This window comes from Bemisia tabaci, chromosome 5, assembly GCF_918797505.1.
Source record: "Bemisia tabaci chromosome 5, PGI_BMITA_v3".
NCBI classification, from domain to species: domain Eukaryota; kingdom Metazoa; phylum Arthropoda; class Insecta; order Hemiptera; family Aleyrodidae; genus Bemisia; species Bemisia tabaci.
In genome coordinates, this window is record NC_092797.1 from 20,828,810 (window position 1) to 20,843,312 (window position 14,503).

At 40.7% G+C, this 14,503-nt stretch overlaps 1 protein-coding gene across 10 annotated transcripts in view; it reads right to left on the bottom strand.

Annotated features, from left to right (window-relative positions):
* The window catches only part of Arms (Ankyrin repeat-rich membrane spanning), an 81,718-nt gene that overhangs the window by 55,245 nt on the left and 11,970 nt on the right, over positions 1-14,503 (bottom strand). The window contains exon 2 of one of the 10 annotated variants that reach the window (XM_019050863.2): positions 7,692-8,106. The exons of 4 other annotated variants lie outside the window; for them this stretch is intronic. In XM_019050863.2, coding sequence (XP_018906408.2) covers positions 7,692-7,847 — 156 coding nt within the window. In that variant the 5' untranslated portion in view covers positions 7,848-8,106. Of the gene's footprint in view, positions 1-311; positions 892-7,691; positions 8,166-14,503 lie in introns of those variants that run through there. 5 more of the 10 variants (XM_019050861.2, XM_019050858.2, XM_019050860.2 and 2 more) reach the window with 5 other exon arrangements.

Sequence of the window (14,503 nt, forward strand, 5' to 3'; positions counted from 1 at the left end):
GTCAACAGAAGTCGGACAAAATTTGGAAACTTTAAACGCTTATAACTCCGTTTGCACAAGACTTTGGAGTTCTGAAAATGGTTCCATTGGTTTTCTCGTGAAATTTTCCTTTGGAAACACTCCTCATGATTTAAAATTTGACGAAATGAACATAAAAATTTGCGGTTTTAGTCGGAAAATTCATGTCCGACCTCTCTGACTGACTCGAACCACTGTGCGGCAGTGCTGAGTTGGGACAAAAATCCGTGGCACAGACGTCTGAACTGAACTCGGGTGGAGGAACTCCGGACGAGGAAGGGTATCACACTCACGCTGGAAAGACTGACCGTTCCTGAGAACTTGCGCAGGTTGGCGAAACTGAACCTCCGGTGGTTGCCGAGGGAGTGCGAGGTGGAGACGGAGTCGTCGTCGGCCCCGGTGAAGGTGAAGGTGGGTAGGTGCGAGGAGACGACGGAGAAGACGGCCTCGCTCCAGCGGCGGTGCCGGTGGCGGGAGCCCACGGGGGTGGGCGCCGACGCGGCCGCGTGGGCGCCCCCGACCCCGAAGGGCCGCTCGCCGATGTGCAGGTGGAGGAAGGAGAAGCGCCGCGGTTTCTTCGCCGCCGCCGCCTCCGCGTCTTCGGCACTCGGCGTGGCGCCCCCCTGTTCTTCGTCCGCCCTCTCGCCGGGGGGCGCCTCCTCCGACTGGGAGTCCGGCTCCGAGCCCCCCTCTCGAGTGTCTGCGGCGGCCATCTGCGGGACTGGTGGCACACGACACGGCGGCGTCACACTTTCAACACTACCGGACAATACCTTCTATACAGTCTGCGGAGTTCGGTGCCGACTGCGCCAATTTCAATCCAGGTTCACCACGAGCCGTTTTAGACTCTGGGTAATTTTGCCTTTTGATTTCGCCGAAATAGTGATTCCTTGAAAATTTTCAACCGTTAAACGTTACAGACTGACTTTAACAATTTTTGCTACAGTAGTTATCTACTGGTGCTTATTCATTTTATCTATGGATTGATGTTGCTCATGTCGTTACTTCAGAATCTACCCTTAAATTCATTGACAATAAACTTGGGAGACCATGTCTTGTGCTTTAATGAGGATCTGGTTTTGGATCAACTGAGAAGTTGGGAGAGACAATGGGAGATCACAGGACACAGACAAATAGGAGTAAGTAAGGAAAAGATTAAAATATAACGGCTTCCTAATGTCTCCAAAGGTATGCCTAACTGTTTTTCTGTGCGGTTTGGTCATTGTATATAATTGAACATTTTAGTTGTGGAGGACGAAATTCGGTTCAAGACCACCGGTAAGTTTGGTAGTGTTGCTTCAGTTTCTACAAAGAAGAGCGTTACATTGTAACGCTAAACTTCAACCCCTGCTTCCTTCGTAAAACATCTTAACGTAGATATCCAGAGCTCCTTCCCCTTTAAGCGTTACCCAATGCTTGGAAGCCTTGAGCGTTAATTCTCCCGCATGAGAAGAAATTTCTTCGAGATGAGATTGGAAGTGCGGTAATTTGTTATTGGAGTCATTTCACGAAATACTCAAAATGCGTAGGTTTGGCGTGGCTTTGGCCCTCAATATAGATGACAAAATCCGTCGTCGTGTTGCGTTGGCAAATGAGTGAAGGACCGACCGACGGTGAACAATGTAGAGGCGCCCGTAACGCCCGGCTCCGCGGACCGAAAAACTCCCAAGTCCAATGAAAACTCCGTGTGGATAAGAGGTTTTTCCTCAACGTGGCAGTACATAACCGACGCGTTCGAGCCGAGCAGCAGCGACATTGCGGTCGAGCGACAGATCTTAACTAGTCATTAATAATAATTAAGCATAACCATGCGGTCTGGTCCGTTCCAAAATAAACAAAAACCGGCGCTTAAAAACACTCCCTAGCTTGGCAGTCGCGAGATCACCGAGGAAGACGGGTTCACTTATAAGCTATGCTAGATAACGAGATCCTGTATCCGTCCCTGGCTATGGAAATCGCGGGTCCAGTCACATTCTCAGACGAGTTATTGAGGCTTCCGTTGGTACACAGTATGGACTTCCTATAAAGTTATCATGGACCAGTAGTGTAGCTGGGAATCCTTTAAGGGGAGGGGGGCATTAAAAAACGTGACGGTGAATTTACATAATTTTGTGTACGTCCCTAATAATGTTTTGATAATTTATAACGATTTTATGTCTGCCCTCCAAAAGTAAAAAGAGGTACAATTGACGAGACCATGGGAGGGGGGTTCCGACCCCCTGGACCCCCCCCCCCCCCGCGAACCGCAGGCTGATGACGATATTACACTGCAACGGTAATTGAATCAAATTTTTTTGCGTCCAACTTTCCATCCAACTTTTCGTTCAATCATATCAGATGAAGGGTTTGATAGTGTGAACTGGGCTTTAACGGAACTTGGATTTGACCGATTGCTCAGATATGTTGTTTGTACACTTAATGATTATTTGGTCTGCGGCGTGAGAATTCACAGGGGGGAAAAGATTAAACAATAATGCTGAGTCTCATTTCGTTTGGTTTCAAGAGTGAGTAAACGTATAGAACCAATGACCGCATTGTTTTCAGAAGGAAAAAATTCATACATGCTCGGTTTAATTTTAAAATCCTTATTAAAATTTACTACCTTCAAAAAGTGACAATTACTATTGCTTACTTCCTGATCAAAGCTACATATTACGCCTCGCAAAACATTTCTTGACACTTCATTAGTCACGATTTAAATATCTTCAAACTTTTTACTTTCATTTAAATAGGCCTCAATGAATTATTTTGGACAGTATCTACAGGAGTTTCTCTACGAGGTACCATCTCTCATGCAACTATTTTGAGACCATAGATAAAAAATATCCGGCGATAGGAATAATTAAGTTGAGTTATTACACCTACCTATGAGCGATCGATTGAAAGGAAAAATACTTGGGGGGGGGGGGGGGGGTGTCGAATAAATCATTCCATCCACTATCACAGAGTTCTGTAATCCTTTCACGTCGTGAAAAGAATGTGATAACTTATCACATTACTCGCGCGCGCCTCCATTCTAACTGCATGTATTTATGTTAAAAGGAATCTATGTGCATATGGTTTATGTGCAAACATAATTCCTTTTAGCATAAATGCGTCTAACTGTGGGTTATTAGAAATAAATAAATCATACCTCCCAACAAGTCGGATTTCGTTTTTAAGTTTTTACTGGCTTTTCTTTAATATTTTACTGGGGTGACTACTCACGTTATATGTAAAATGTTAAACTAAATCTTTGTTGGCAAGAAAAACTTCACGAGGCAAGAAATGCGAACATGAAATAATTTACCTTCCTGTGTGCACTATTCAGTCCTGACGTCGCAAGGTTGCCAAATAATGCTGAAAATTAGCAATATTCCCCCCATTTGAACCCATATTTACAGTTATCCACATTTTATCGCATAATCTGGCAATTTTGTGACGTCGCATCACAATGAGGATTCTTAATAGATATAATTACGTGCATTGTTGTCAGTTGATGAATGGGAAATCTCGACAAGTGAGAACTTCTGACAGTCAATAAATAGTTTTTTTCTTCTCCCTTTTCTTCTTTTAAATGGAACTACTGAGCGAACGCGTAAAGTACTTCGTGCTCACTTTTTGAGTCTCCAATTGAGTTTCTAATCCAACTTTTCACTAACACGTCGAAACGAAACCGAAAACGCTCTAGACGACCGGATTGCTAACTCAACGGCGAGAATGTTGGAATTTCAAAAATAATATCAATTCAAATTCAGGTTGGGGGGGGGGGGGGACAATAGTCGGTGTCTTTTCAATTAGTGGGGATTATAGTACACTGGGGAAAAAACACATTGGATCTGGAGTCCAGACTCTTAAAAACGTCGACAAGAAAAAGTACTCTTGATTCAATCAGAATCTAGCTTAAATCAAGAACCAAGCCTCTTAATTTAAGCGGATTTCATTTTGATTCAAGCAAAAATCCGATTGAATCAAGCGTATTTTTTCTTATCAATGTTTTCCAGAGTCTGGACACTAGATCCAATATATTTTTTTCCAGTGTAAGTATTTGACACACCAATAAAAACTGATTAATCTCTCCGAGGGGATGCAATTCGCAGAGATTCGGACACATGCCTTTCGTTAGTTTTGGTGATGTGCATGTAAAATTAATTACATTTATTTACTTAATTATTTATTAATTTGAATCGTTTTCTCAGAAACCACTCACATGACAAAATACTCAATAAGAGACTCGGTAAGGCCACAGAACGATCCCCGACATTCTATTGTTATTATTGAGACCCTGGTTAAATACCGACGAAATCCTTGGATCTAATACCTCGTAGAGCTTGCGATAGTTATTAACCTTCAATTATTTGTTTCACGCTTGAGCAATCAAGTGACTCTGACAATTGTATGATGCTTTACTTAAAATAAGTACCAAACACTTCGCAAGAAGCACAAAAAGTGAAACGTTACGGATTTCGTTCAATACGAGACGGAAAACTTCCATTGGAAATGGAAAGCGTACACAAAAAACAAGACATATGAGCAGGATCAGGTAATGGACAAAACGAAAGGTGGATAAAAAAAGGTGATAATTTGATTGGATGTAAATACTGAACAGAGCAACATCAGTCCGCTAGATAAATTGATAATTAAGTCAGTTAAGCGTTTCTTCTAACATTTAAGACACCGAAAGACTGGCGGTGTCATTCCTAATTCATATGGGTATTATTTACAGCACTAGGAAAAAAAACACATTGGATCTAGAGTCCAGACTCTTGAAAACATTGACAAGAAAAAGGACTCTTGATTCAATCAGATTTAAGCTTAAATCAAAAGGAAATCCGCTCAAATTAAAAGGCTTGGTTCTGGATTTAAGCTTAAATCTGACTGAATCAAGAGTATTTTTTCTTATCGATGTTTTTAAGAGTCTAGACTCTAGATCCAATATGTTTTTTTTTCAGCGAGGGTTTGCGGAGAAGCTATTATACGTTATGTTTGACTTGATATGCGTCAATTTCACAGTGCTTTTGCGGCAACGACTTGAGGACGCAAAATTAAATGCAACTGAAGGCATGCAAGCTGTTGATTTTCGGGGGGGGGGGGGGGGCGGACTCCGCCGAAAAGAATATTGAGATCCCCGTACCAAGAAACACTCCTGAGAGATTTTACTAACAAAGTCGAATGAGCCCCCCGAATTTCCCCTTTCGCTTTCGTCTTTTCGGCTAAGTTGGCCCCTGCAGTGTGATTACAAACTGCTATGATTCTACGATCAGGTTAGTTGTAGGAGGCTCTGAATGCCCATAATATGAATTAGGAATTAGACCGAGATATCTCTCGGTAAAGTGTAAATTACACACTGGTAAAAAAAAACCCAATGGACCAAGGCCGCGGTGCATTGACTTAAGAGTGCAGTTTCTTCTCGCCGGATTTAAGAGTCTTGAACTCTTGTTTCAAGCGGATTTTGCATTGATTCAATTCAAAATCCGCTTGAAACTAGAGTCCAGACTCTTAAATCCGGCGACAAGAAACTGCACTCTTGAACCAAGAGGTTTTTTTACCAGTGCAATTATAAACAGCGTGAACTTGCTGCAGGTATGAGGCTGAGCGAATCAGCATGGGAAAATTTACAAAAGGCTCATGATACTATGGAGCAAGATAAAAAGATAAGAAGCTACGCACAACTTATCGACATTAATAAAATTTACAGAATTAATTTGTACAAAAAGAAAAAGAGGAAAACACTGCCGCGAACCCGATTTCGTTTGTTTCTCCGTTTTATTTACGTCGCGCACTAAGCGAAACCGCGAAGTTTAAAATGCACCGAAATAATGCCGCACTAGTTCACTGGTGCGCCAAAACTTTACCGCGACTTCCTTCCGGAACGGAGAACGCGGAGTGTTTTTGGAAACCGCGACTGAAGAAATATTCCAAGTTCGTGATAGGCGCCCGACTCCGGGCGGAAAAAGAAAATATGAGGTCGTTTTGGAAGCAGCAACAGGCGTCCAAAGCGCCCGTATCATTATAACACAATGAGTCGATCTAGTTGACAATTACCGGTGAGATAATCCTTCATTTTATCGCTCTTGACCAAGGTTTTTATGGTATGCTCAAAAAATCGGAGCAAACAGTGATCGAACGGGGAACGCAATATACATATGCGAGGCACTCTTCGCAATCAGCGTCGAAGATATCGCGGGAAGCACTTGAGGCGCATGCCAAAACTCAAGTCTACTAGTAATCAAACTGCTCAAACTAGGTAAGTGAACTTCAAATGTATAATTCACACTTATTGAAGCCTAGGGATCTATGATCCGCACGGCATCAAGGTACAATTTGAACATCATGAGAGCGCAGGGGCTGATCCAGCAATTTGGCAACACTGGATTTTCTTTATTTAAATCTATGCTAAATAATCGATTCTTGTCAGAGTACCTGGCCCTCCGAGAATCGATACATTTCCATGGGTTTAAATGGAGGAAAGACGATCGATGTTGCCAATTCGCTGGATCCGCCAATGTGAGAGCGCCAAAAAGTCTTGGATCCTCAATGAGTCAGTTGTGCTGGTCTCAGAATCGTGTTTTGGTGCTTGATTCTCGTCGATCAGTTGCAAATATTAATATCTGTACAAACAACAGCTTTCTACGTTCAAAATCAACCGAGATATCGCGCTTGGAAAAATTAGGTTTATGACACCATCCACCGCAGTAGTGACATCCTTGGTTTCTTCCACCTTGCTTTCATCAGTCAGGGAAGGGAAACAAAACACTTATTGGCACCGGTTATATACTCAACGTTTGACTCGGTCGTGAGCAAGGTGGAAGAAACCAAAGGATGTCACTAATCGATGGTGAAACTACCAAACCACGTATCTCGGTTTGCGACGTCGCAGACTTCCTGTCATACTTTATTTTTTAAATGAAAAACTACTTAACATCCAGTCTTGAAAATTTTTGTGATTTTTCCTCTTTGTGCGGAGAAAATTCCGTGAAAATTTCAAGGAATGATATTGATTGGTCTACTTCAAAAAAATAAAATGTGAGCATAGATTTTAAACACCGCAAACGAGATACGTGGTTTGGTAGTTTCACTGTCGTAATGCGGTGAATGGCATCATAAATCGCGATATCTCAGTTGATTTTGAACGTAGAAAGTTGCTGTGTGTACAGATATTAATATTTTCAGCTGATGGACGAATCAAGCATCAAAACACGATTCTGCAACCAGCGCAACTGACTCATTCTCCACAGGCTCTGAGGTCATGGGCAAAAATTTAGTTAGTGTACGGTGGACCGCAAGTTGCGATGCTCAACCTATTAAGCCGACTAGAGGTGGAGAAAATGATATTCTCAACGCAAGCGGTACGCAATTTGAGCTTTTTTTATGGTAAACTCGACAAATTTTTGAAAATTTGAAAAGTTCGATCAGAGCATTTTATTAATACATGCGTAAAGCGGGTCCCATTTGCACAGACTTAAGAACAACTGGATCAGTAAAAAATACACAAGTAAAACAAGCTTGATCCAGGGAAAGGGTGTAAAACCAGAAAGTTATAAAATCCATTTTTTATAAGTGACTCGTTTTACACTAACTTTTTTCCATAGACTTTAATGCCTGTGCGTGAGGACCTCAAAGTACATACGCCTGTGAGGAATATTGGGCCCACTTCTCAAAATGCTTAAACTGAGTAAGTAATGAAAGCTAACCTGACTGGAAAATAAAGCGCTTTGGGCGGTCTGCAAAAAGTGATAGTAGCTGAAAATGGATCCGTAGGAGCGGACTGAGTTTTTGGCCGGTACCAGGCTGAAAATTGGTATAGCTTCTTCTCGGGAACTGCTGAAGGATGAATAGCGACCGCCCATTCTACGCTAACGCCAACACCGAAAAAGTTTGTCCACTGCACCGATCGCTCCTTCCGGTTCCGATCAATTCACCGACGAAAAATTCCGGTTGGAATAACAAAACCGAGAGTCTACCGACGAAAAACCGGATTCACTGACCAACCGACCGGTCATTAAATCGATTTCCATCGCTCCACATATTGCGACCCGCACATGTTAGGTTTCCGACGCAATTTCATCCGAAAACACGGTCTGAAGTCCATGTCTACATCATCATAAACTGTTCGACAGAGATACTTAATCTGCCATGCAAATATTTCAGGATTTAAGCCTGTAAATCTAGCAATTATGCCACGAGTAAAATATTAAGTGATGAACTGAGCCAGCGTTCCGTGCCAAAATAATTTTGAAAAAAATTTGGAAAATAATATTTTCTCGACATCCCTAAACCAGATTTATTAGCCGAATCACATGGAACGTTGCCTGACGTCTTCTTTTAATATTCTAGTCATGATAGATGCGTTCATGTGCTGTTTGTTGTATGCAGGCAATAATAAATTGAAGATCCTCGGAAAATTGCTCTTTAAAAGCGAAAAACGTGATATAAATATTTCAACTTCCCCGTGGCTAAAATTGCATAACCAGCGAGATGAAGGAGCTGAAATAATTTTGAAAACAATCGGGTGACATTTTCTCGACAACCCTAAACCAGATTTATTAGCCTAATCACGTGAAACGCTGCCTGATGTCTTCTCTTAATATTCTAGTCCTTTTTTACACCAGAAAGCTGAGCCACAACCATTATCAAATTTTCTTCTTAGATTCTGTACAATCTAGGAAAAATTCACGAAGAGTTTCAAGGTGCTACGCAGCCTATAGTTCTTGTTAAAAAAGCAAAAATAAATAAAAAAATAAAATACGGGCGTCAAAATCCGAAAAAAGCGAAAAACGTGATACAAATATTATAACTTCCCCGTGGCCAAAATTGCATAACCAGCGAGATTAAGGAGCACTAAACCTCAGCCCTGATTCACACAACTTTAGAGCGATCCTTCAATCCTGACCTATCCTATGTTCATTGCCAGAATCAAGAGCGATTGGAGGGATGGATAGGTGAGGAAAAGTCTGAGGAGATTAATGAGTAAAGGGAATGAGTTGTCAAAATATTGTCTGAACAAGGAGGAGGAAAGATTAGACCAAAAGAGCGGGGAACAACTCTCACTTTAACGGTATTCTCTTTGAATACGTGAATGCGTCACTACTTTACGTATAGCTATAATACCTTTTTCCGGCAAAATGAGAATACCAAAAAGTTGATTTAAAAAAAAGGAAAAATCTACGACCAAACATAACTCTCTTACTGTCGTACTAAGGAAAAACGCCGTAAGAACATTCGAGAGTTGCCAAATTTTCCTTGAACATGTATTTTTGACGAAACTTTCAGATATTTTAGACTGAACTGCGTTGTAAGTTGTGTGAACATTCTGGGGAGGAAAATCACAATTCTCCCAGTATATTATGTTTTAATCGAAGGAAATTTGGGAACGTCTAAATGCTCATATGGCATTCTTCCTTAGCACGGCAGTCTAGACCATTTTGTTATCAGGAAAATGTTTGCAGGAGTCGGTCCTTTGTAAACTCGAACTCCTCCCTGTTAATATTTCTAACTTATATTAAACGAAAAGACTAGTTGAATAGGGCATTCAGAATGTATAAAATCTAAACTGACATTAAATCCACTTGAATTATTCCTGCATACAAACGAATAGCGAATGCAATTTTCCATCAGGTTGGAGTTTGATGCACTTGTTAGTTACCAAACTCAGCACACAAAACGCCACAGTGCAGCATATTCACATTAAGACGCAACGAATTTACGGCAATTGAGAAATAAATTGATCCGATTTAATTTAAAGTCGACTTTCCTAGACGAAATCGAAACCGACCGGCCGAAAAACACAATACTGAAGACTAACAACGCTTATCACACAACCTCTGACTGATCCAAAGATTCGGAGGGGAGCATGATGATGATGTGAATGTGACGTTCGAATAAGAATGCAACACTATGAGATCGAAAGTTTAGCAGGTAAAATAAATGAATTCGATCGAAGTCAGCTCCACATTGAAAGCTAGTGCAGGAGAAGTATATCGAAATTAGGGTGGTGTGAAAAATATAGAATCTAATGATATCGCGCTATACTGTGTATCGGTCAATGGGCCTGGGCGGAGATGCCATGCCGTTCATCTTAATTCAAGGACTGCCTAAATCTAACAAAGTATACGGGAACCAATTGGACCCGAGTTAAGCAGAAAGGAACCAACCCATATTTTGGAAAAAATTGAGTTATGAGTGGTTTTGAACTCAACCACTGCTCTTCTATCTATCGCCAAAAATTGAAAGTTTTTGTTGGAACAAATTTTGTAGAAATTGAACTTGAAGTTTATCTTTTACATTGAGTCTTATGCAGGAGCCGAACTAAAAACCTCTTTTTCTCGGTTCGATCCCGATGTGGCTTGGTTCCTTTCTGTTTAACTCCGTCCAATTCAAGCAACAAAAGAAATAGAATTGCATCGATTTTAATGTTTTACAGGAAAACTCTTCAAATTGGACGAGACATACTGTTGATTTGACCTCTGGGAAAAATTCCGCAATGCTTTCTAAAAACCACACTGGTAAAAAAAACACATTGGATCTTGAGTCCAGACTCTTGAAAACATTGACAAGAAAAAGGACTCTTGATTCAATCAGATTTGAGCTTAAATCAAAAGGAAATCCGCTCAAATTAAGAGGCTTGGTTCTTGATTTCAGCTTAAATCTGATTGGATCAAGAGTATTTTTTCTTGTCGATGTTTTTAAGAGTCTAGACTCTAGATCCAATGTGTTTTTTTTCCAGTGTAATGATAGGTAACAAAGCCTTTCGGAAGGGAAAAGAAAAGAGCGGAGAAACCATGAATAAAATGCTAAGCTTTTTCTTCCAAGAAAAATGAGAACCGTCGCAATTATTGATTAGTGCAACTGCTTACTCAACCATTCGAATGATCTGACATTCGACGCGCCAACCGTTAAAACGTTTGAGTATGCACGGCTGCAAGTTTGCCACCCAGATAATGAAAGAAAAAACGAGTGAGAGAACGGCAATAAAATCAACAGTTCAGCAGTAATCACTTATCATGCGGCTGCGCAGGGGAGTACCTGATAGCACAGAAGGAGAAACGGGGTGAATTACAGAGACGATGATGTGACCGTAAATTACGGTAAATCTGCCATCATTTCTACCACACACGAGTAAATTATTTCTATCACCAATTAGTTGAAAATTTCAGTGTGTACGCGTGCTCATTAATCCCCCTCTCGATGTGCCAAAGAAATTTGACAAAAACAAAAAAAAACTGTGCTTCACGAAAATTCTTTTGAAACGGCTGTCCAAGGCAATAATAAAATTTCGCAAAATTGGAGGTATACTGCCGTGCTAATGAAAAAACGCCGTATGAGCCTTCAACCATTGCCAAATTTCTTTTGATAAAACACGAATTTCCTGGTAAACTCGTGAGTATTTTCCTTCCAATTATATAGGCAATTTTGTTCTCAATTTCACCTAAAGTTCCTGAAAATTTGAAGGAAAAGTATTCATAACTGTCCTCAAAAATAAACATTTTAGCGGAGAAAATTTGGCAACTCTCGATTGTTCATACGGCGTTCTTCCTTAGCTTGGCAGTATAACAGATCAAGCTGTAGGGGTGATTGCTACCAAGTTTCATCTGTTATGCTTCTTGCAAAAAAGTGAAAAATACTACAAAATCAAGGTTCAAAATGGGGGGAAAAAATTGTAAATTCAAAAATCCAACCTGTAATGCACAAAATAAGGCGATTTGAGGCTGTCAATGGTGAACGGCACAACCGCGATCTAGGGGCAGCGAAGGTCGTTTCATATTTTTCGCGCTATAACTTCAAATAAGATTTTCTGACACAACGCGCGTAGTATTGTTTACCTGTACGGTACTGACGGCATCGACTGAACACTGTTTTCCATTTACGTCATCCACTCGATGGCGTGAGCCTTGTATTATTTTTTTCGCGTGTCATTAGCCGATAAATGCTTAGACTGTGCACATCGTTCGGATTCTCTTGAGACTGACTGAAGGCCCGTCGGTGACTAGAGCTGCGATCTTGCAGGGAGAGACAACTCCTCCCAGGACGGCAAAAATGCCCCAGCTCACGCAAAAGCGAACGCATATCATCACGAGTTCGCGATTCGAATTCTTCAGACATAGTGAAAGGATGAAGCACACTTAAGGCCGTGGCTTTGATGCGTGGCTTGGAGGACCAGTCAAAAGGACGTCTTGGTCTTGGGATGTCGAGGGCCAATAGCCAAATTAGGCATTTTGCTAAACAGGATGTCTAGTTTTTTTTTTTTTTCAGTTTGGGAAATCCTGATGAAATCCTGATTTTTGACTGCTAAATCCTGATTTCATGATTTTTCCAAATCCTGATTTTTTGCGGAGAAAAATTGGAATTTCTGCAAAAGCGTATAAGAGAGCATAAAAAAAATCTGATCGGACAGCCGACTTTTCTCAAATCCTGATTTTACGACCGATTTATCCTCGAATCGTGATGAAGTCGGGATTAAATCCTGATAGAATCGGGAAAATCCTGATGCTAGACACCCTGCTGAACGCCTGCCTAGGCAGTTGTTCAAATTTTTTAGATTTATAAATCCTCCTATAGGAAATAACTTCAATTTTAACTTCCACTTACTTGGATGTTTACTTTTGGTACGTTCTACTGTTTTGAATCCTCCCACGATAACCTACACTGATGCAAACATATTTTTTGTGTGTCCCTTAAGCAATGGAACTCTAACGAAACCACCAGAGCTTGAGGCGAAGAACAATATGGATTACATTTTGCAAAAAGGAACCATTATTTCTGGTCCATTTTAGAAACAACATACATGCCATTGGTTTTCCTATGGAGTTAAGTGATTTTATGGGAGAGCCAGAAATAGTGGTTCCTTATTGCAAAATGTAATCCATATATTGAGACTAGAGATACTAAAACGAGTCATTACGCACAACAAATAAAATTAATAGAGTGTCTAATCAAAGTTTCAACCCTGCAAATGGACTGCAATGCGCAAAAAGGAATTAACGTTCACCGCTTATTTTAGAAAAAGCCAAAGTGCCATTCATTTCTGTACGTAAAAGGGTGCTTTGATGAGCCAAAAAAGTTGGTCCTCAAATGCGAAGTACGATCCAAACAAACCGTTGAAACCTCACAAAATCATTGCACCTAATTTTCTTCAAGCAAAACCCTGAATCTGAATCCGATAACTCGAAACCCGTCCACGTGGTATAGATCGTATTCGATACATCAAATCGATAGCGATTGGTTCAAAACATAAACATAGCCTCGAAAGTCAATTGAGTAATCTGACGGGACGGGTTTTTTGTGATAGATTTTTGATTCGTATGAGTGCTAATTGGTCAAGAGTGGTGAAGTTGCTATACGAAATTTCTCGATTTCAGCTTTTCTGACTTGTGTCCTACAATTTCGGTTTGAGGTTATGTTGTATTATTTTGAACCAAACGATACATCGAACCACTATCGAATACGATCCATGGATTAATGAACACTTCGTTTCGAGGATGGTGCTAATAAAATTGGCACGAGTGGCAAAATTAACATGGAGGCTCCAGGATTAACAGTAAGACGAAACACTCAAGACCCACGAAATCGGCAGCATTTCTCGATAAGGAGCCATTCTAATGTTGCAAAGGTTGTGCAATTTCAAACGTGCCGTGACAAATGCCCACTAAACACATAAAAAAACCAAATAAAAAATCGATTTTTCCATCTTGCTTTTTTCTTAGCTTTTCGATTTAGAAGTCAAAAAATATTTGGCCGAATAGAGAGGCGAGCCGTCCAATTGAGACAATAAAATAAGTTGCAGGACTTCAGAAACGATGGATGAACTTGGCTCTCTTTTGATAAATGCTGCTCCAAGCTGTCATGATGCCCAAAAATCTGAAACCCTATACTGAGTCGATTGCAAGAGTAACAGAATTGCGTTTTGGTGGTTGAACCTTACGGAGTTAGAAGAAATAATAGAACCTGTCAAGACGCAAGACTCCTAAGTCCAATGTGAACAAACATACCGCATTAGAGCCTGTTGCGGTCTCTCTCAGAGATGCAACTTATAGAGTCATTTCGTCAATCTTTAGACAAAAAAACCTTAACTCCATTCCGAGGTTGGTAAAATGACTTAAATAGTTCAATTTTCAGAGAAATAGCTGATCACGAATTTCTGTCCTAAATCCCGCTAATTTTTGCGTATAACTAGAGAAAAAACTGGCGAAATTTTGAGTTAGATACTCCCAACAATTTTCTTACAATTTTCGAATGAAAATTTTGCAACACTGAAAGACAGTTATGTTCTTTCGTCTGAAAAACGAAAATTTAGACTTCATTTCACAAGTAGAAATTACAATTCCTGCGGCCGAATTTTATCGGCTTTTTCACACGGAGTGCAACAGCCATCGATGAGTTCAAAACGCACCACCGGCCAATCAGAAGCGCTTAGCCGGACTTAGGTGCAGTCGAGACCCGTCCTAAATATAGTTAAGTACGGTGAAAGGACCGACAAAATTCGGCCCCTGTCTCAGTTTAGAAACAA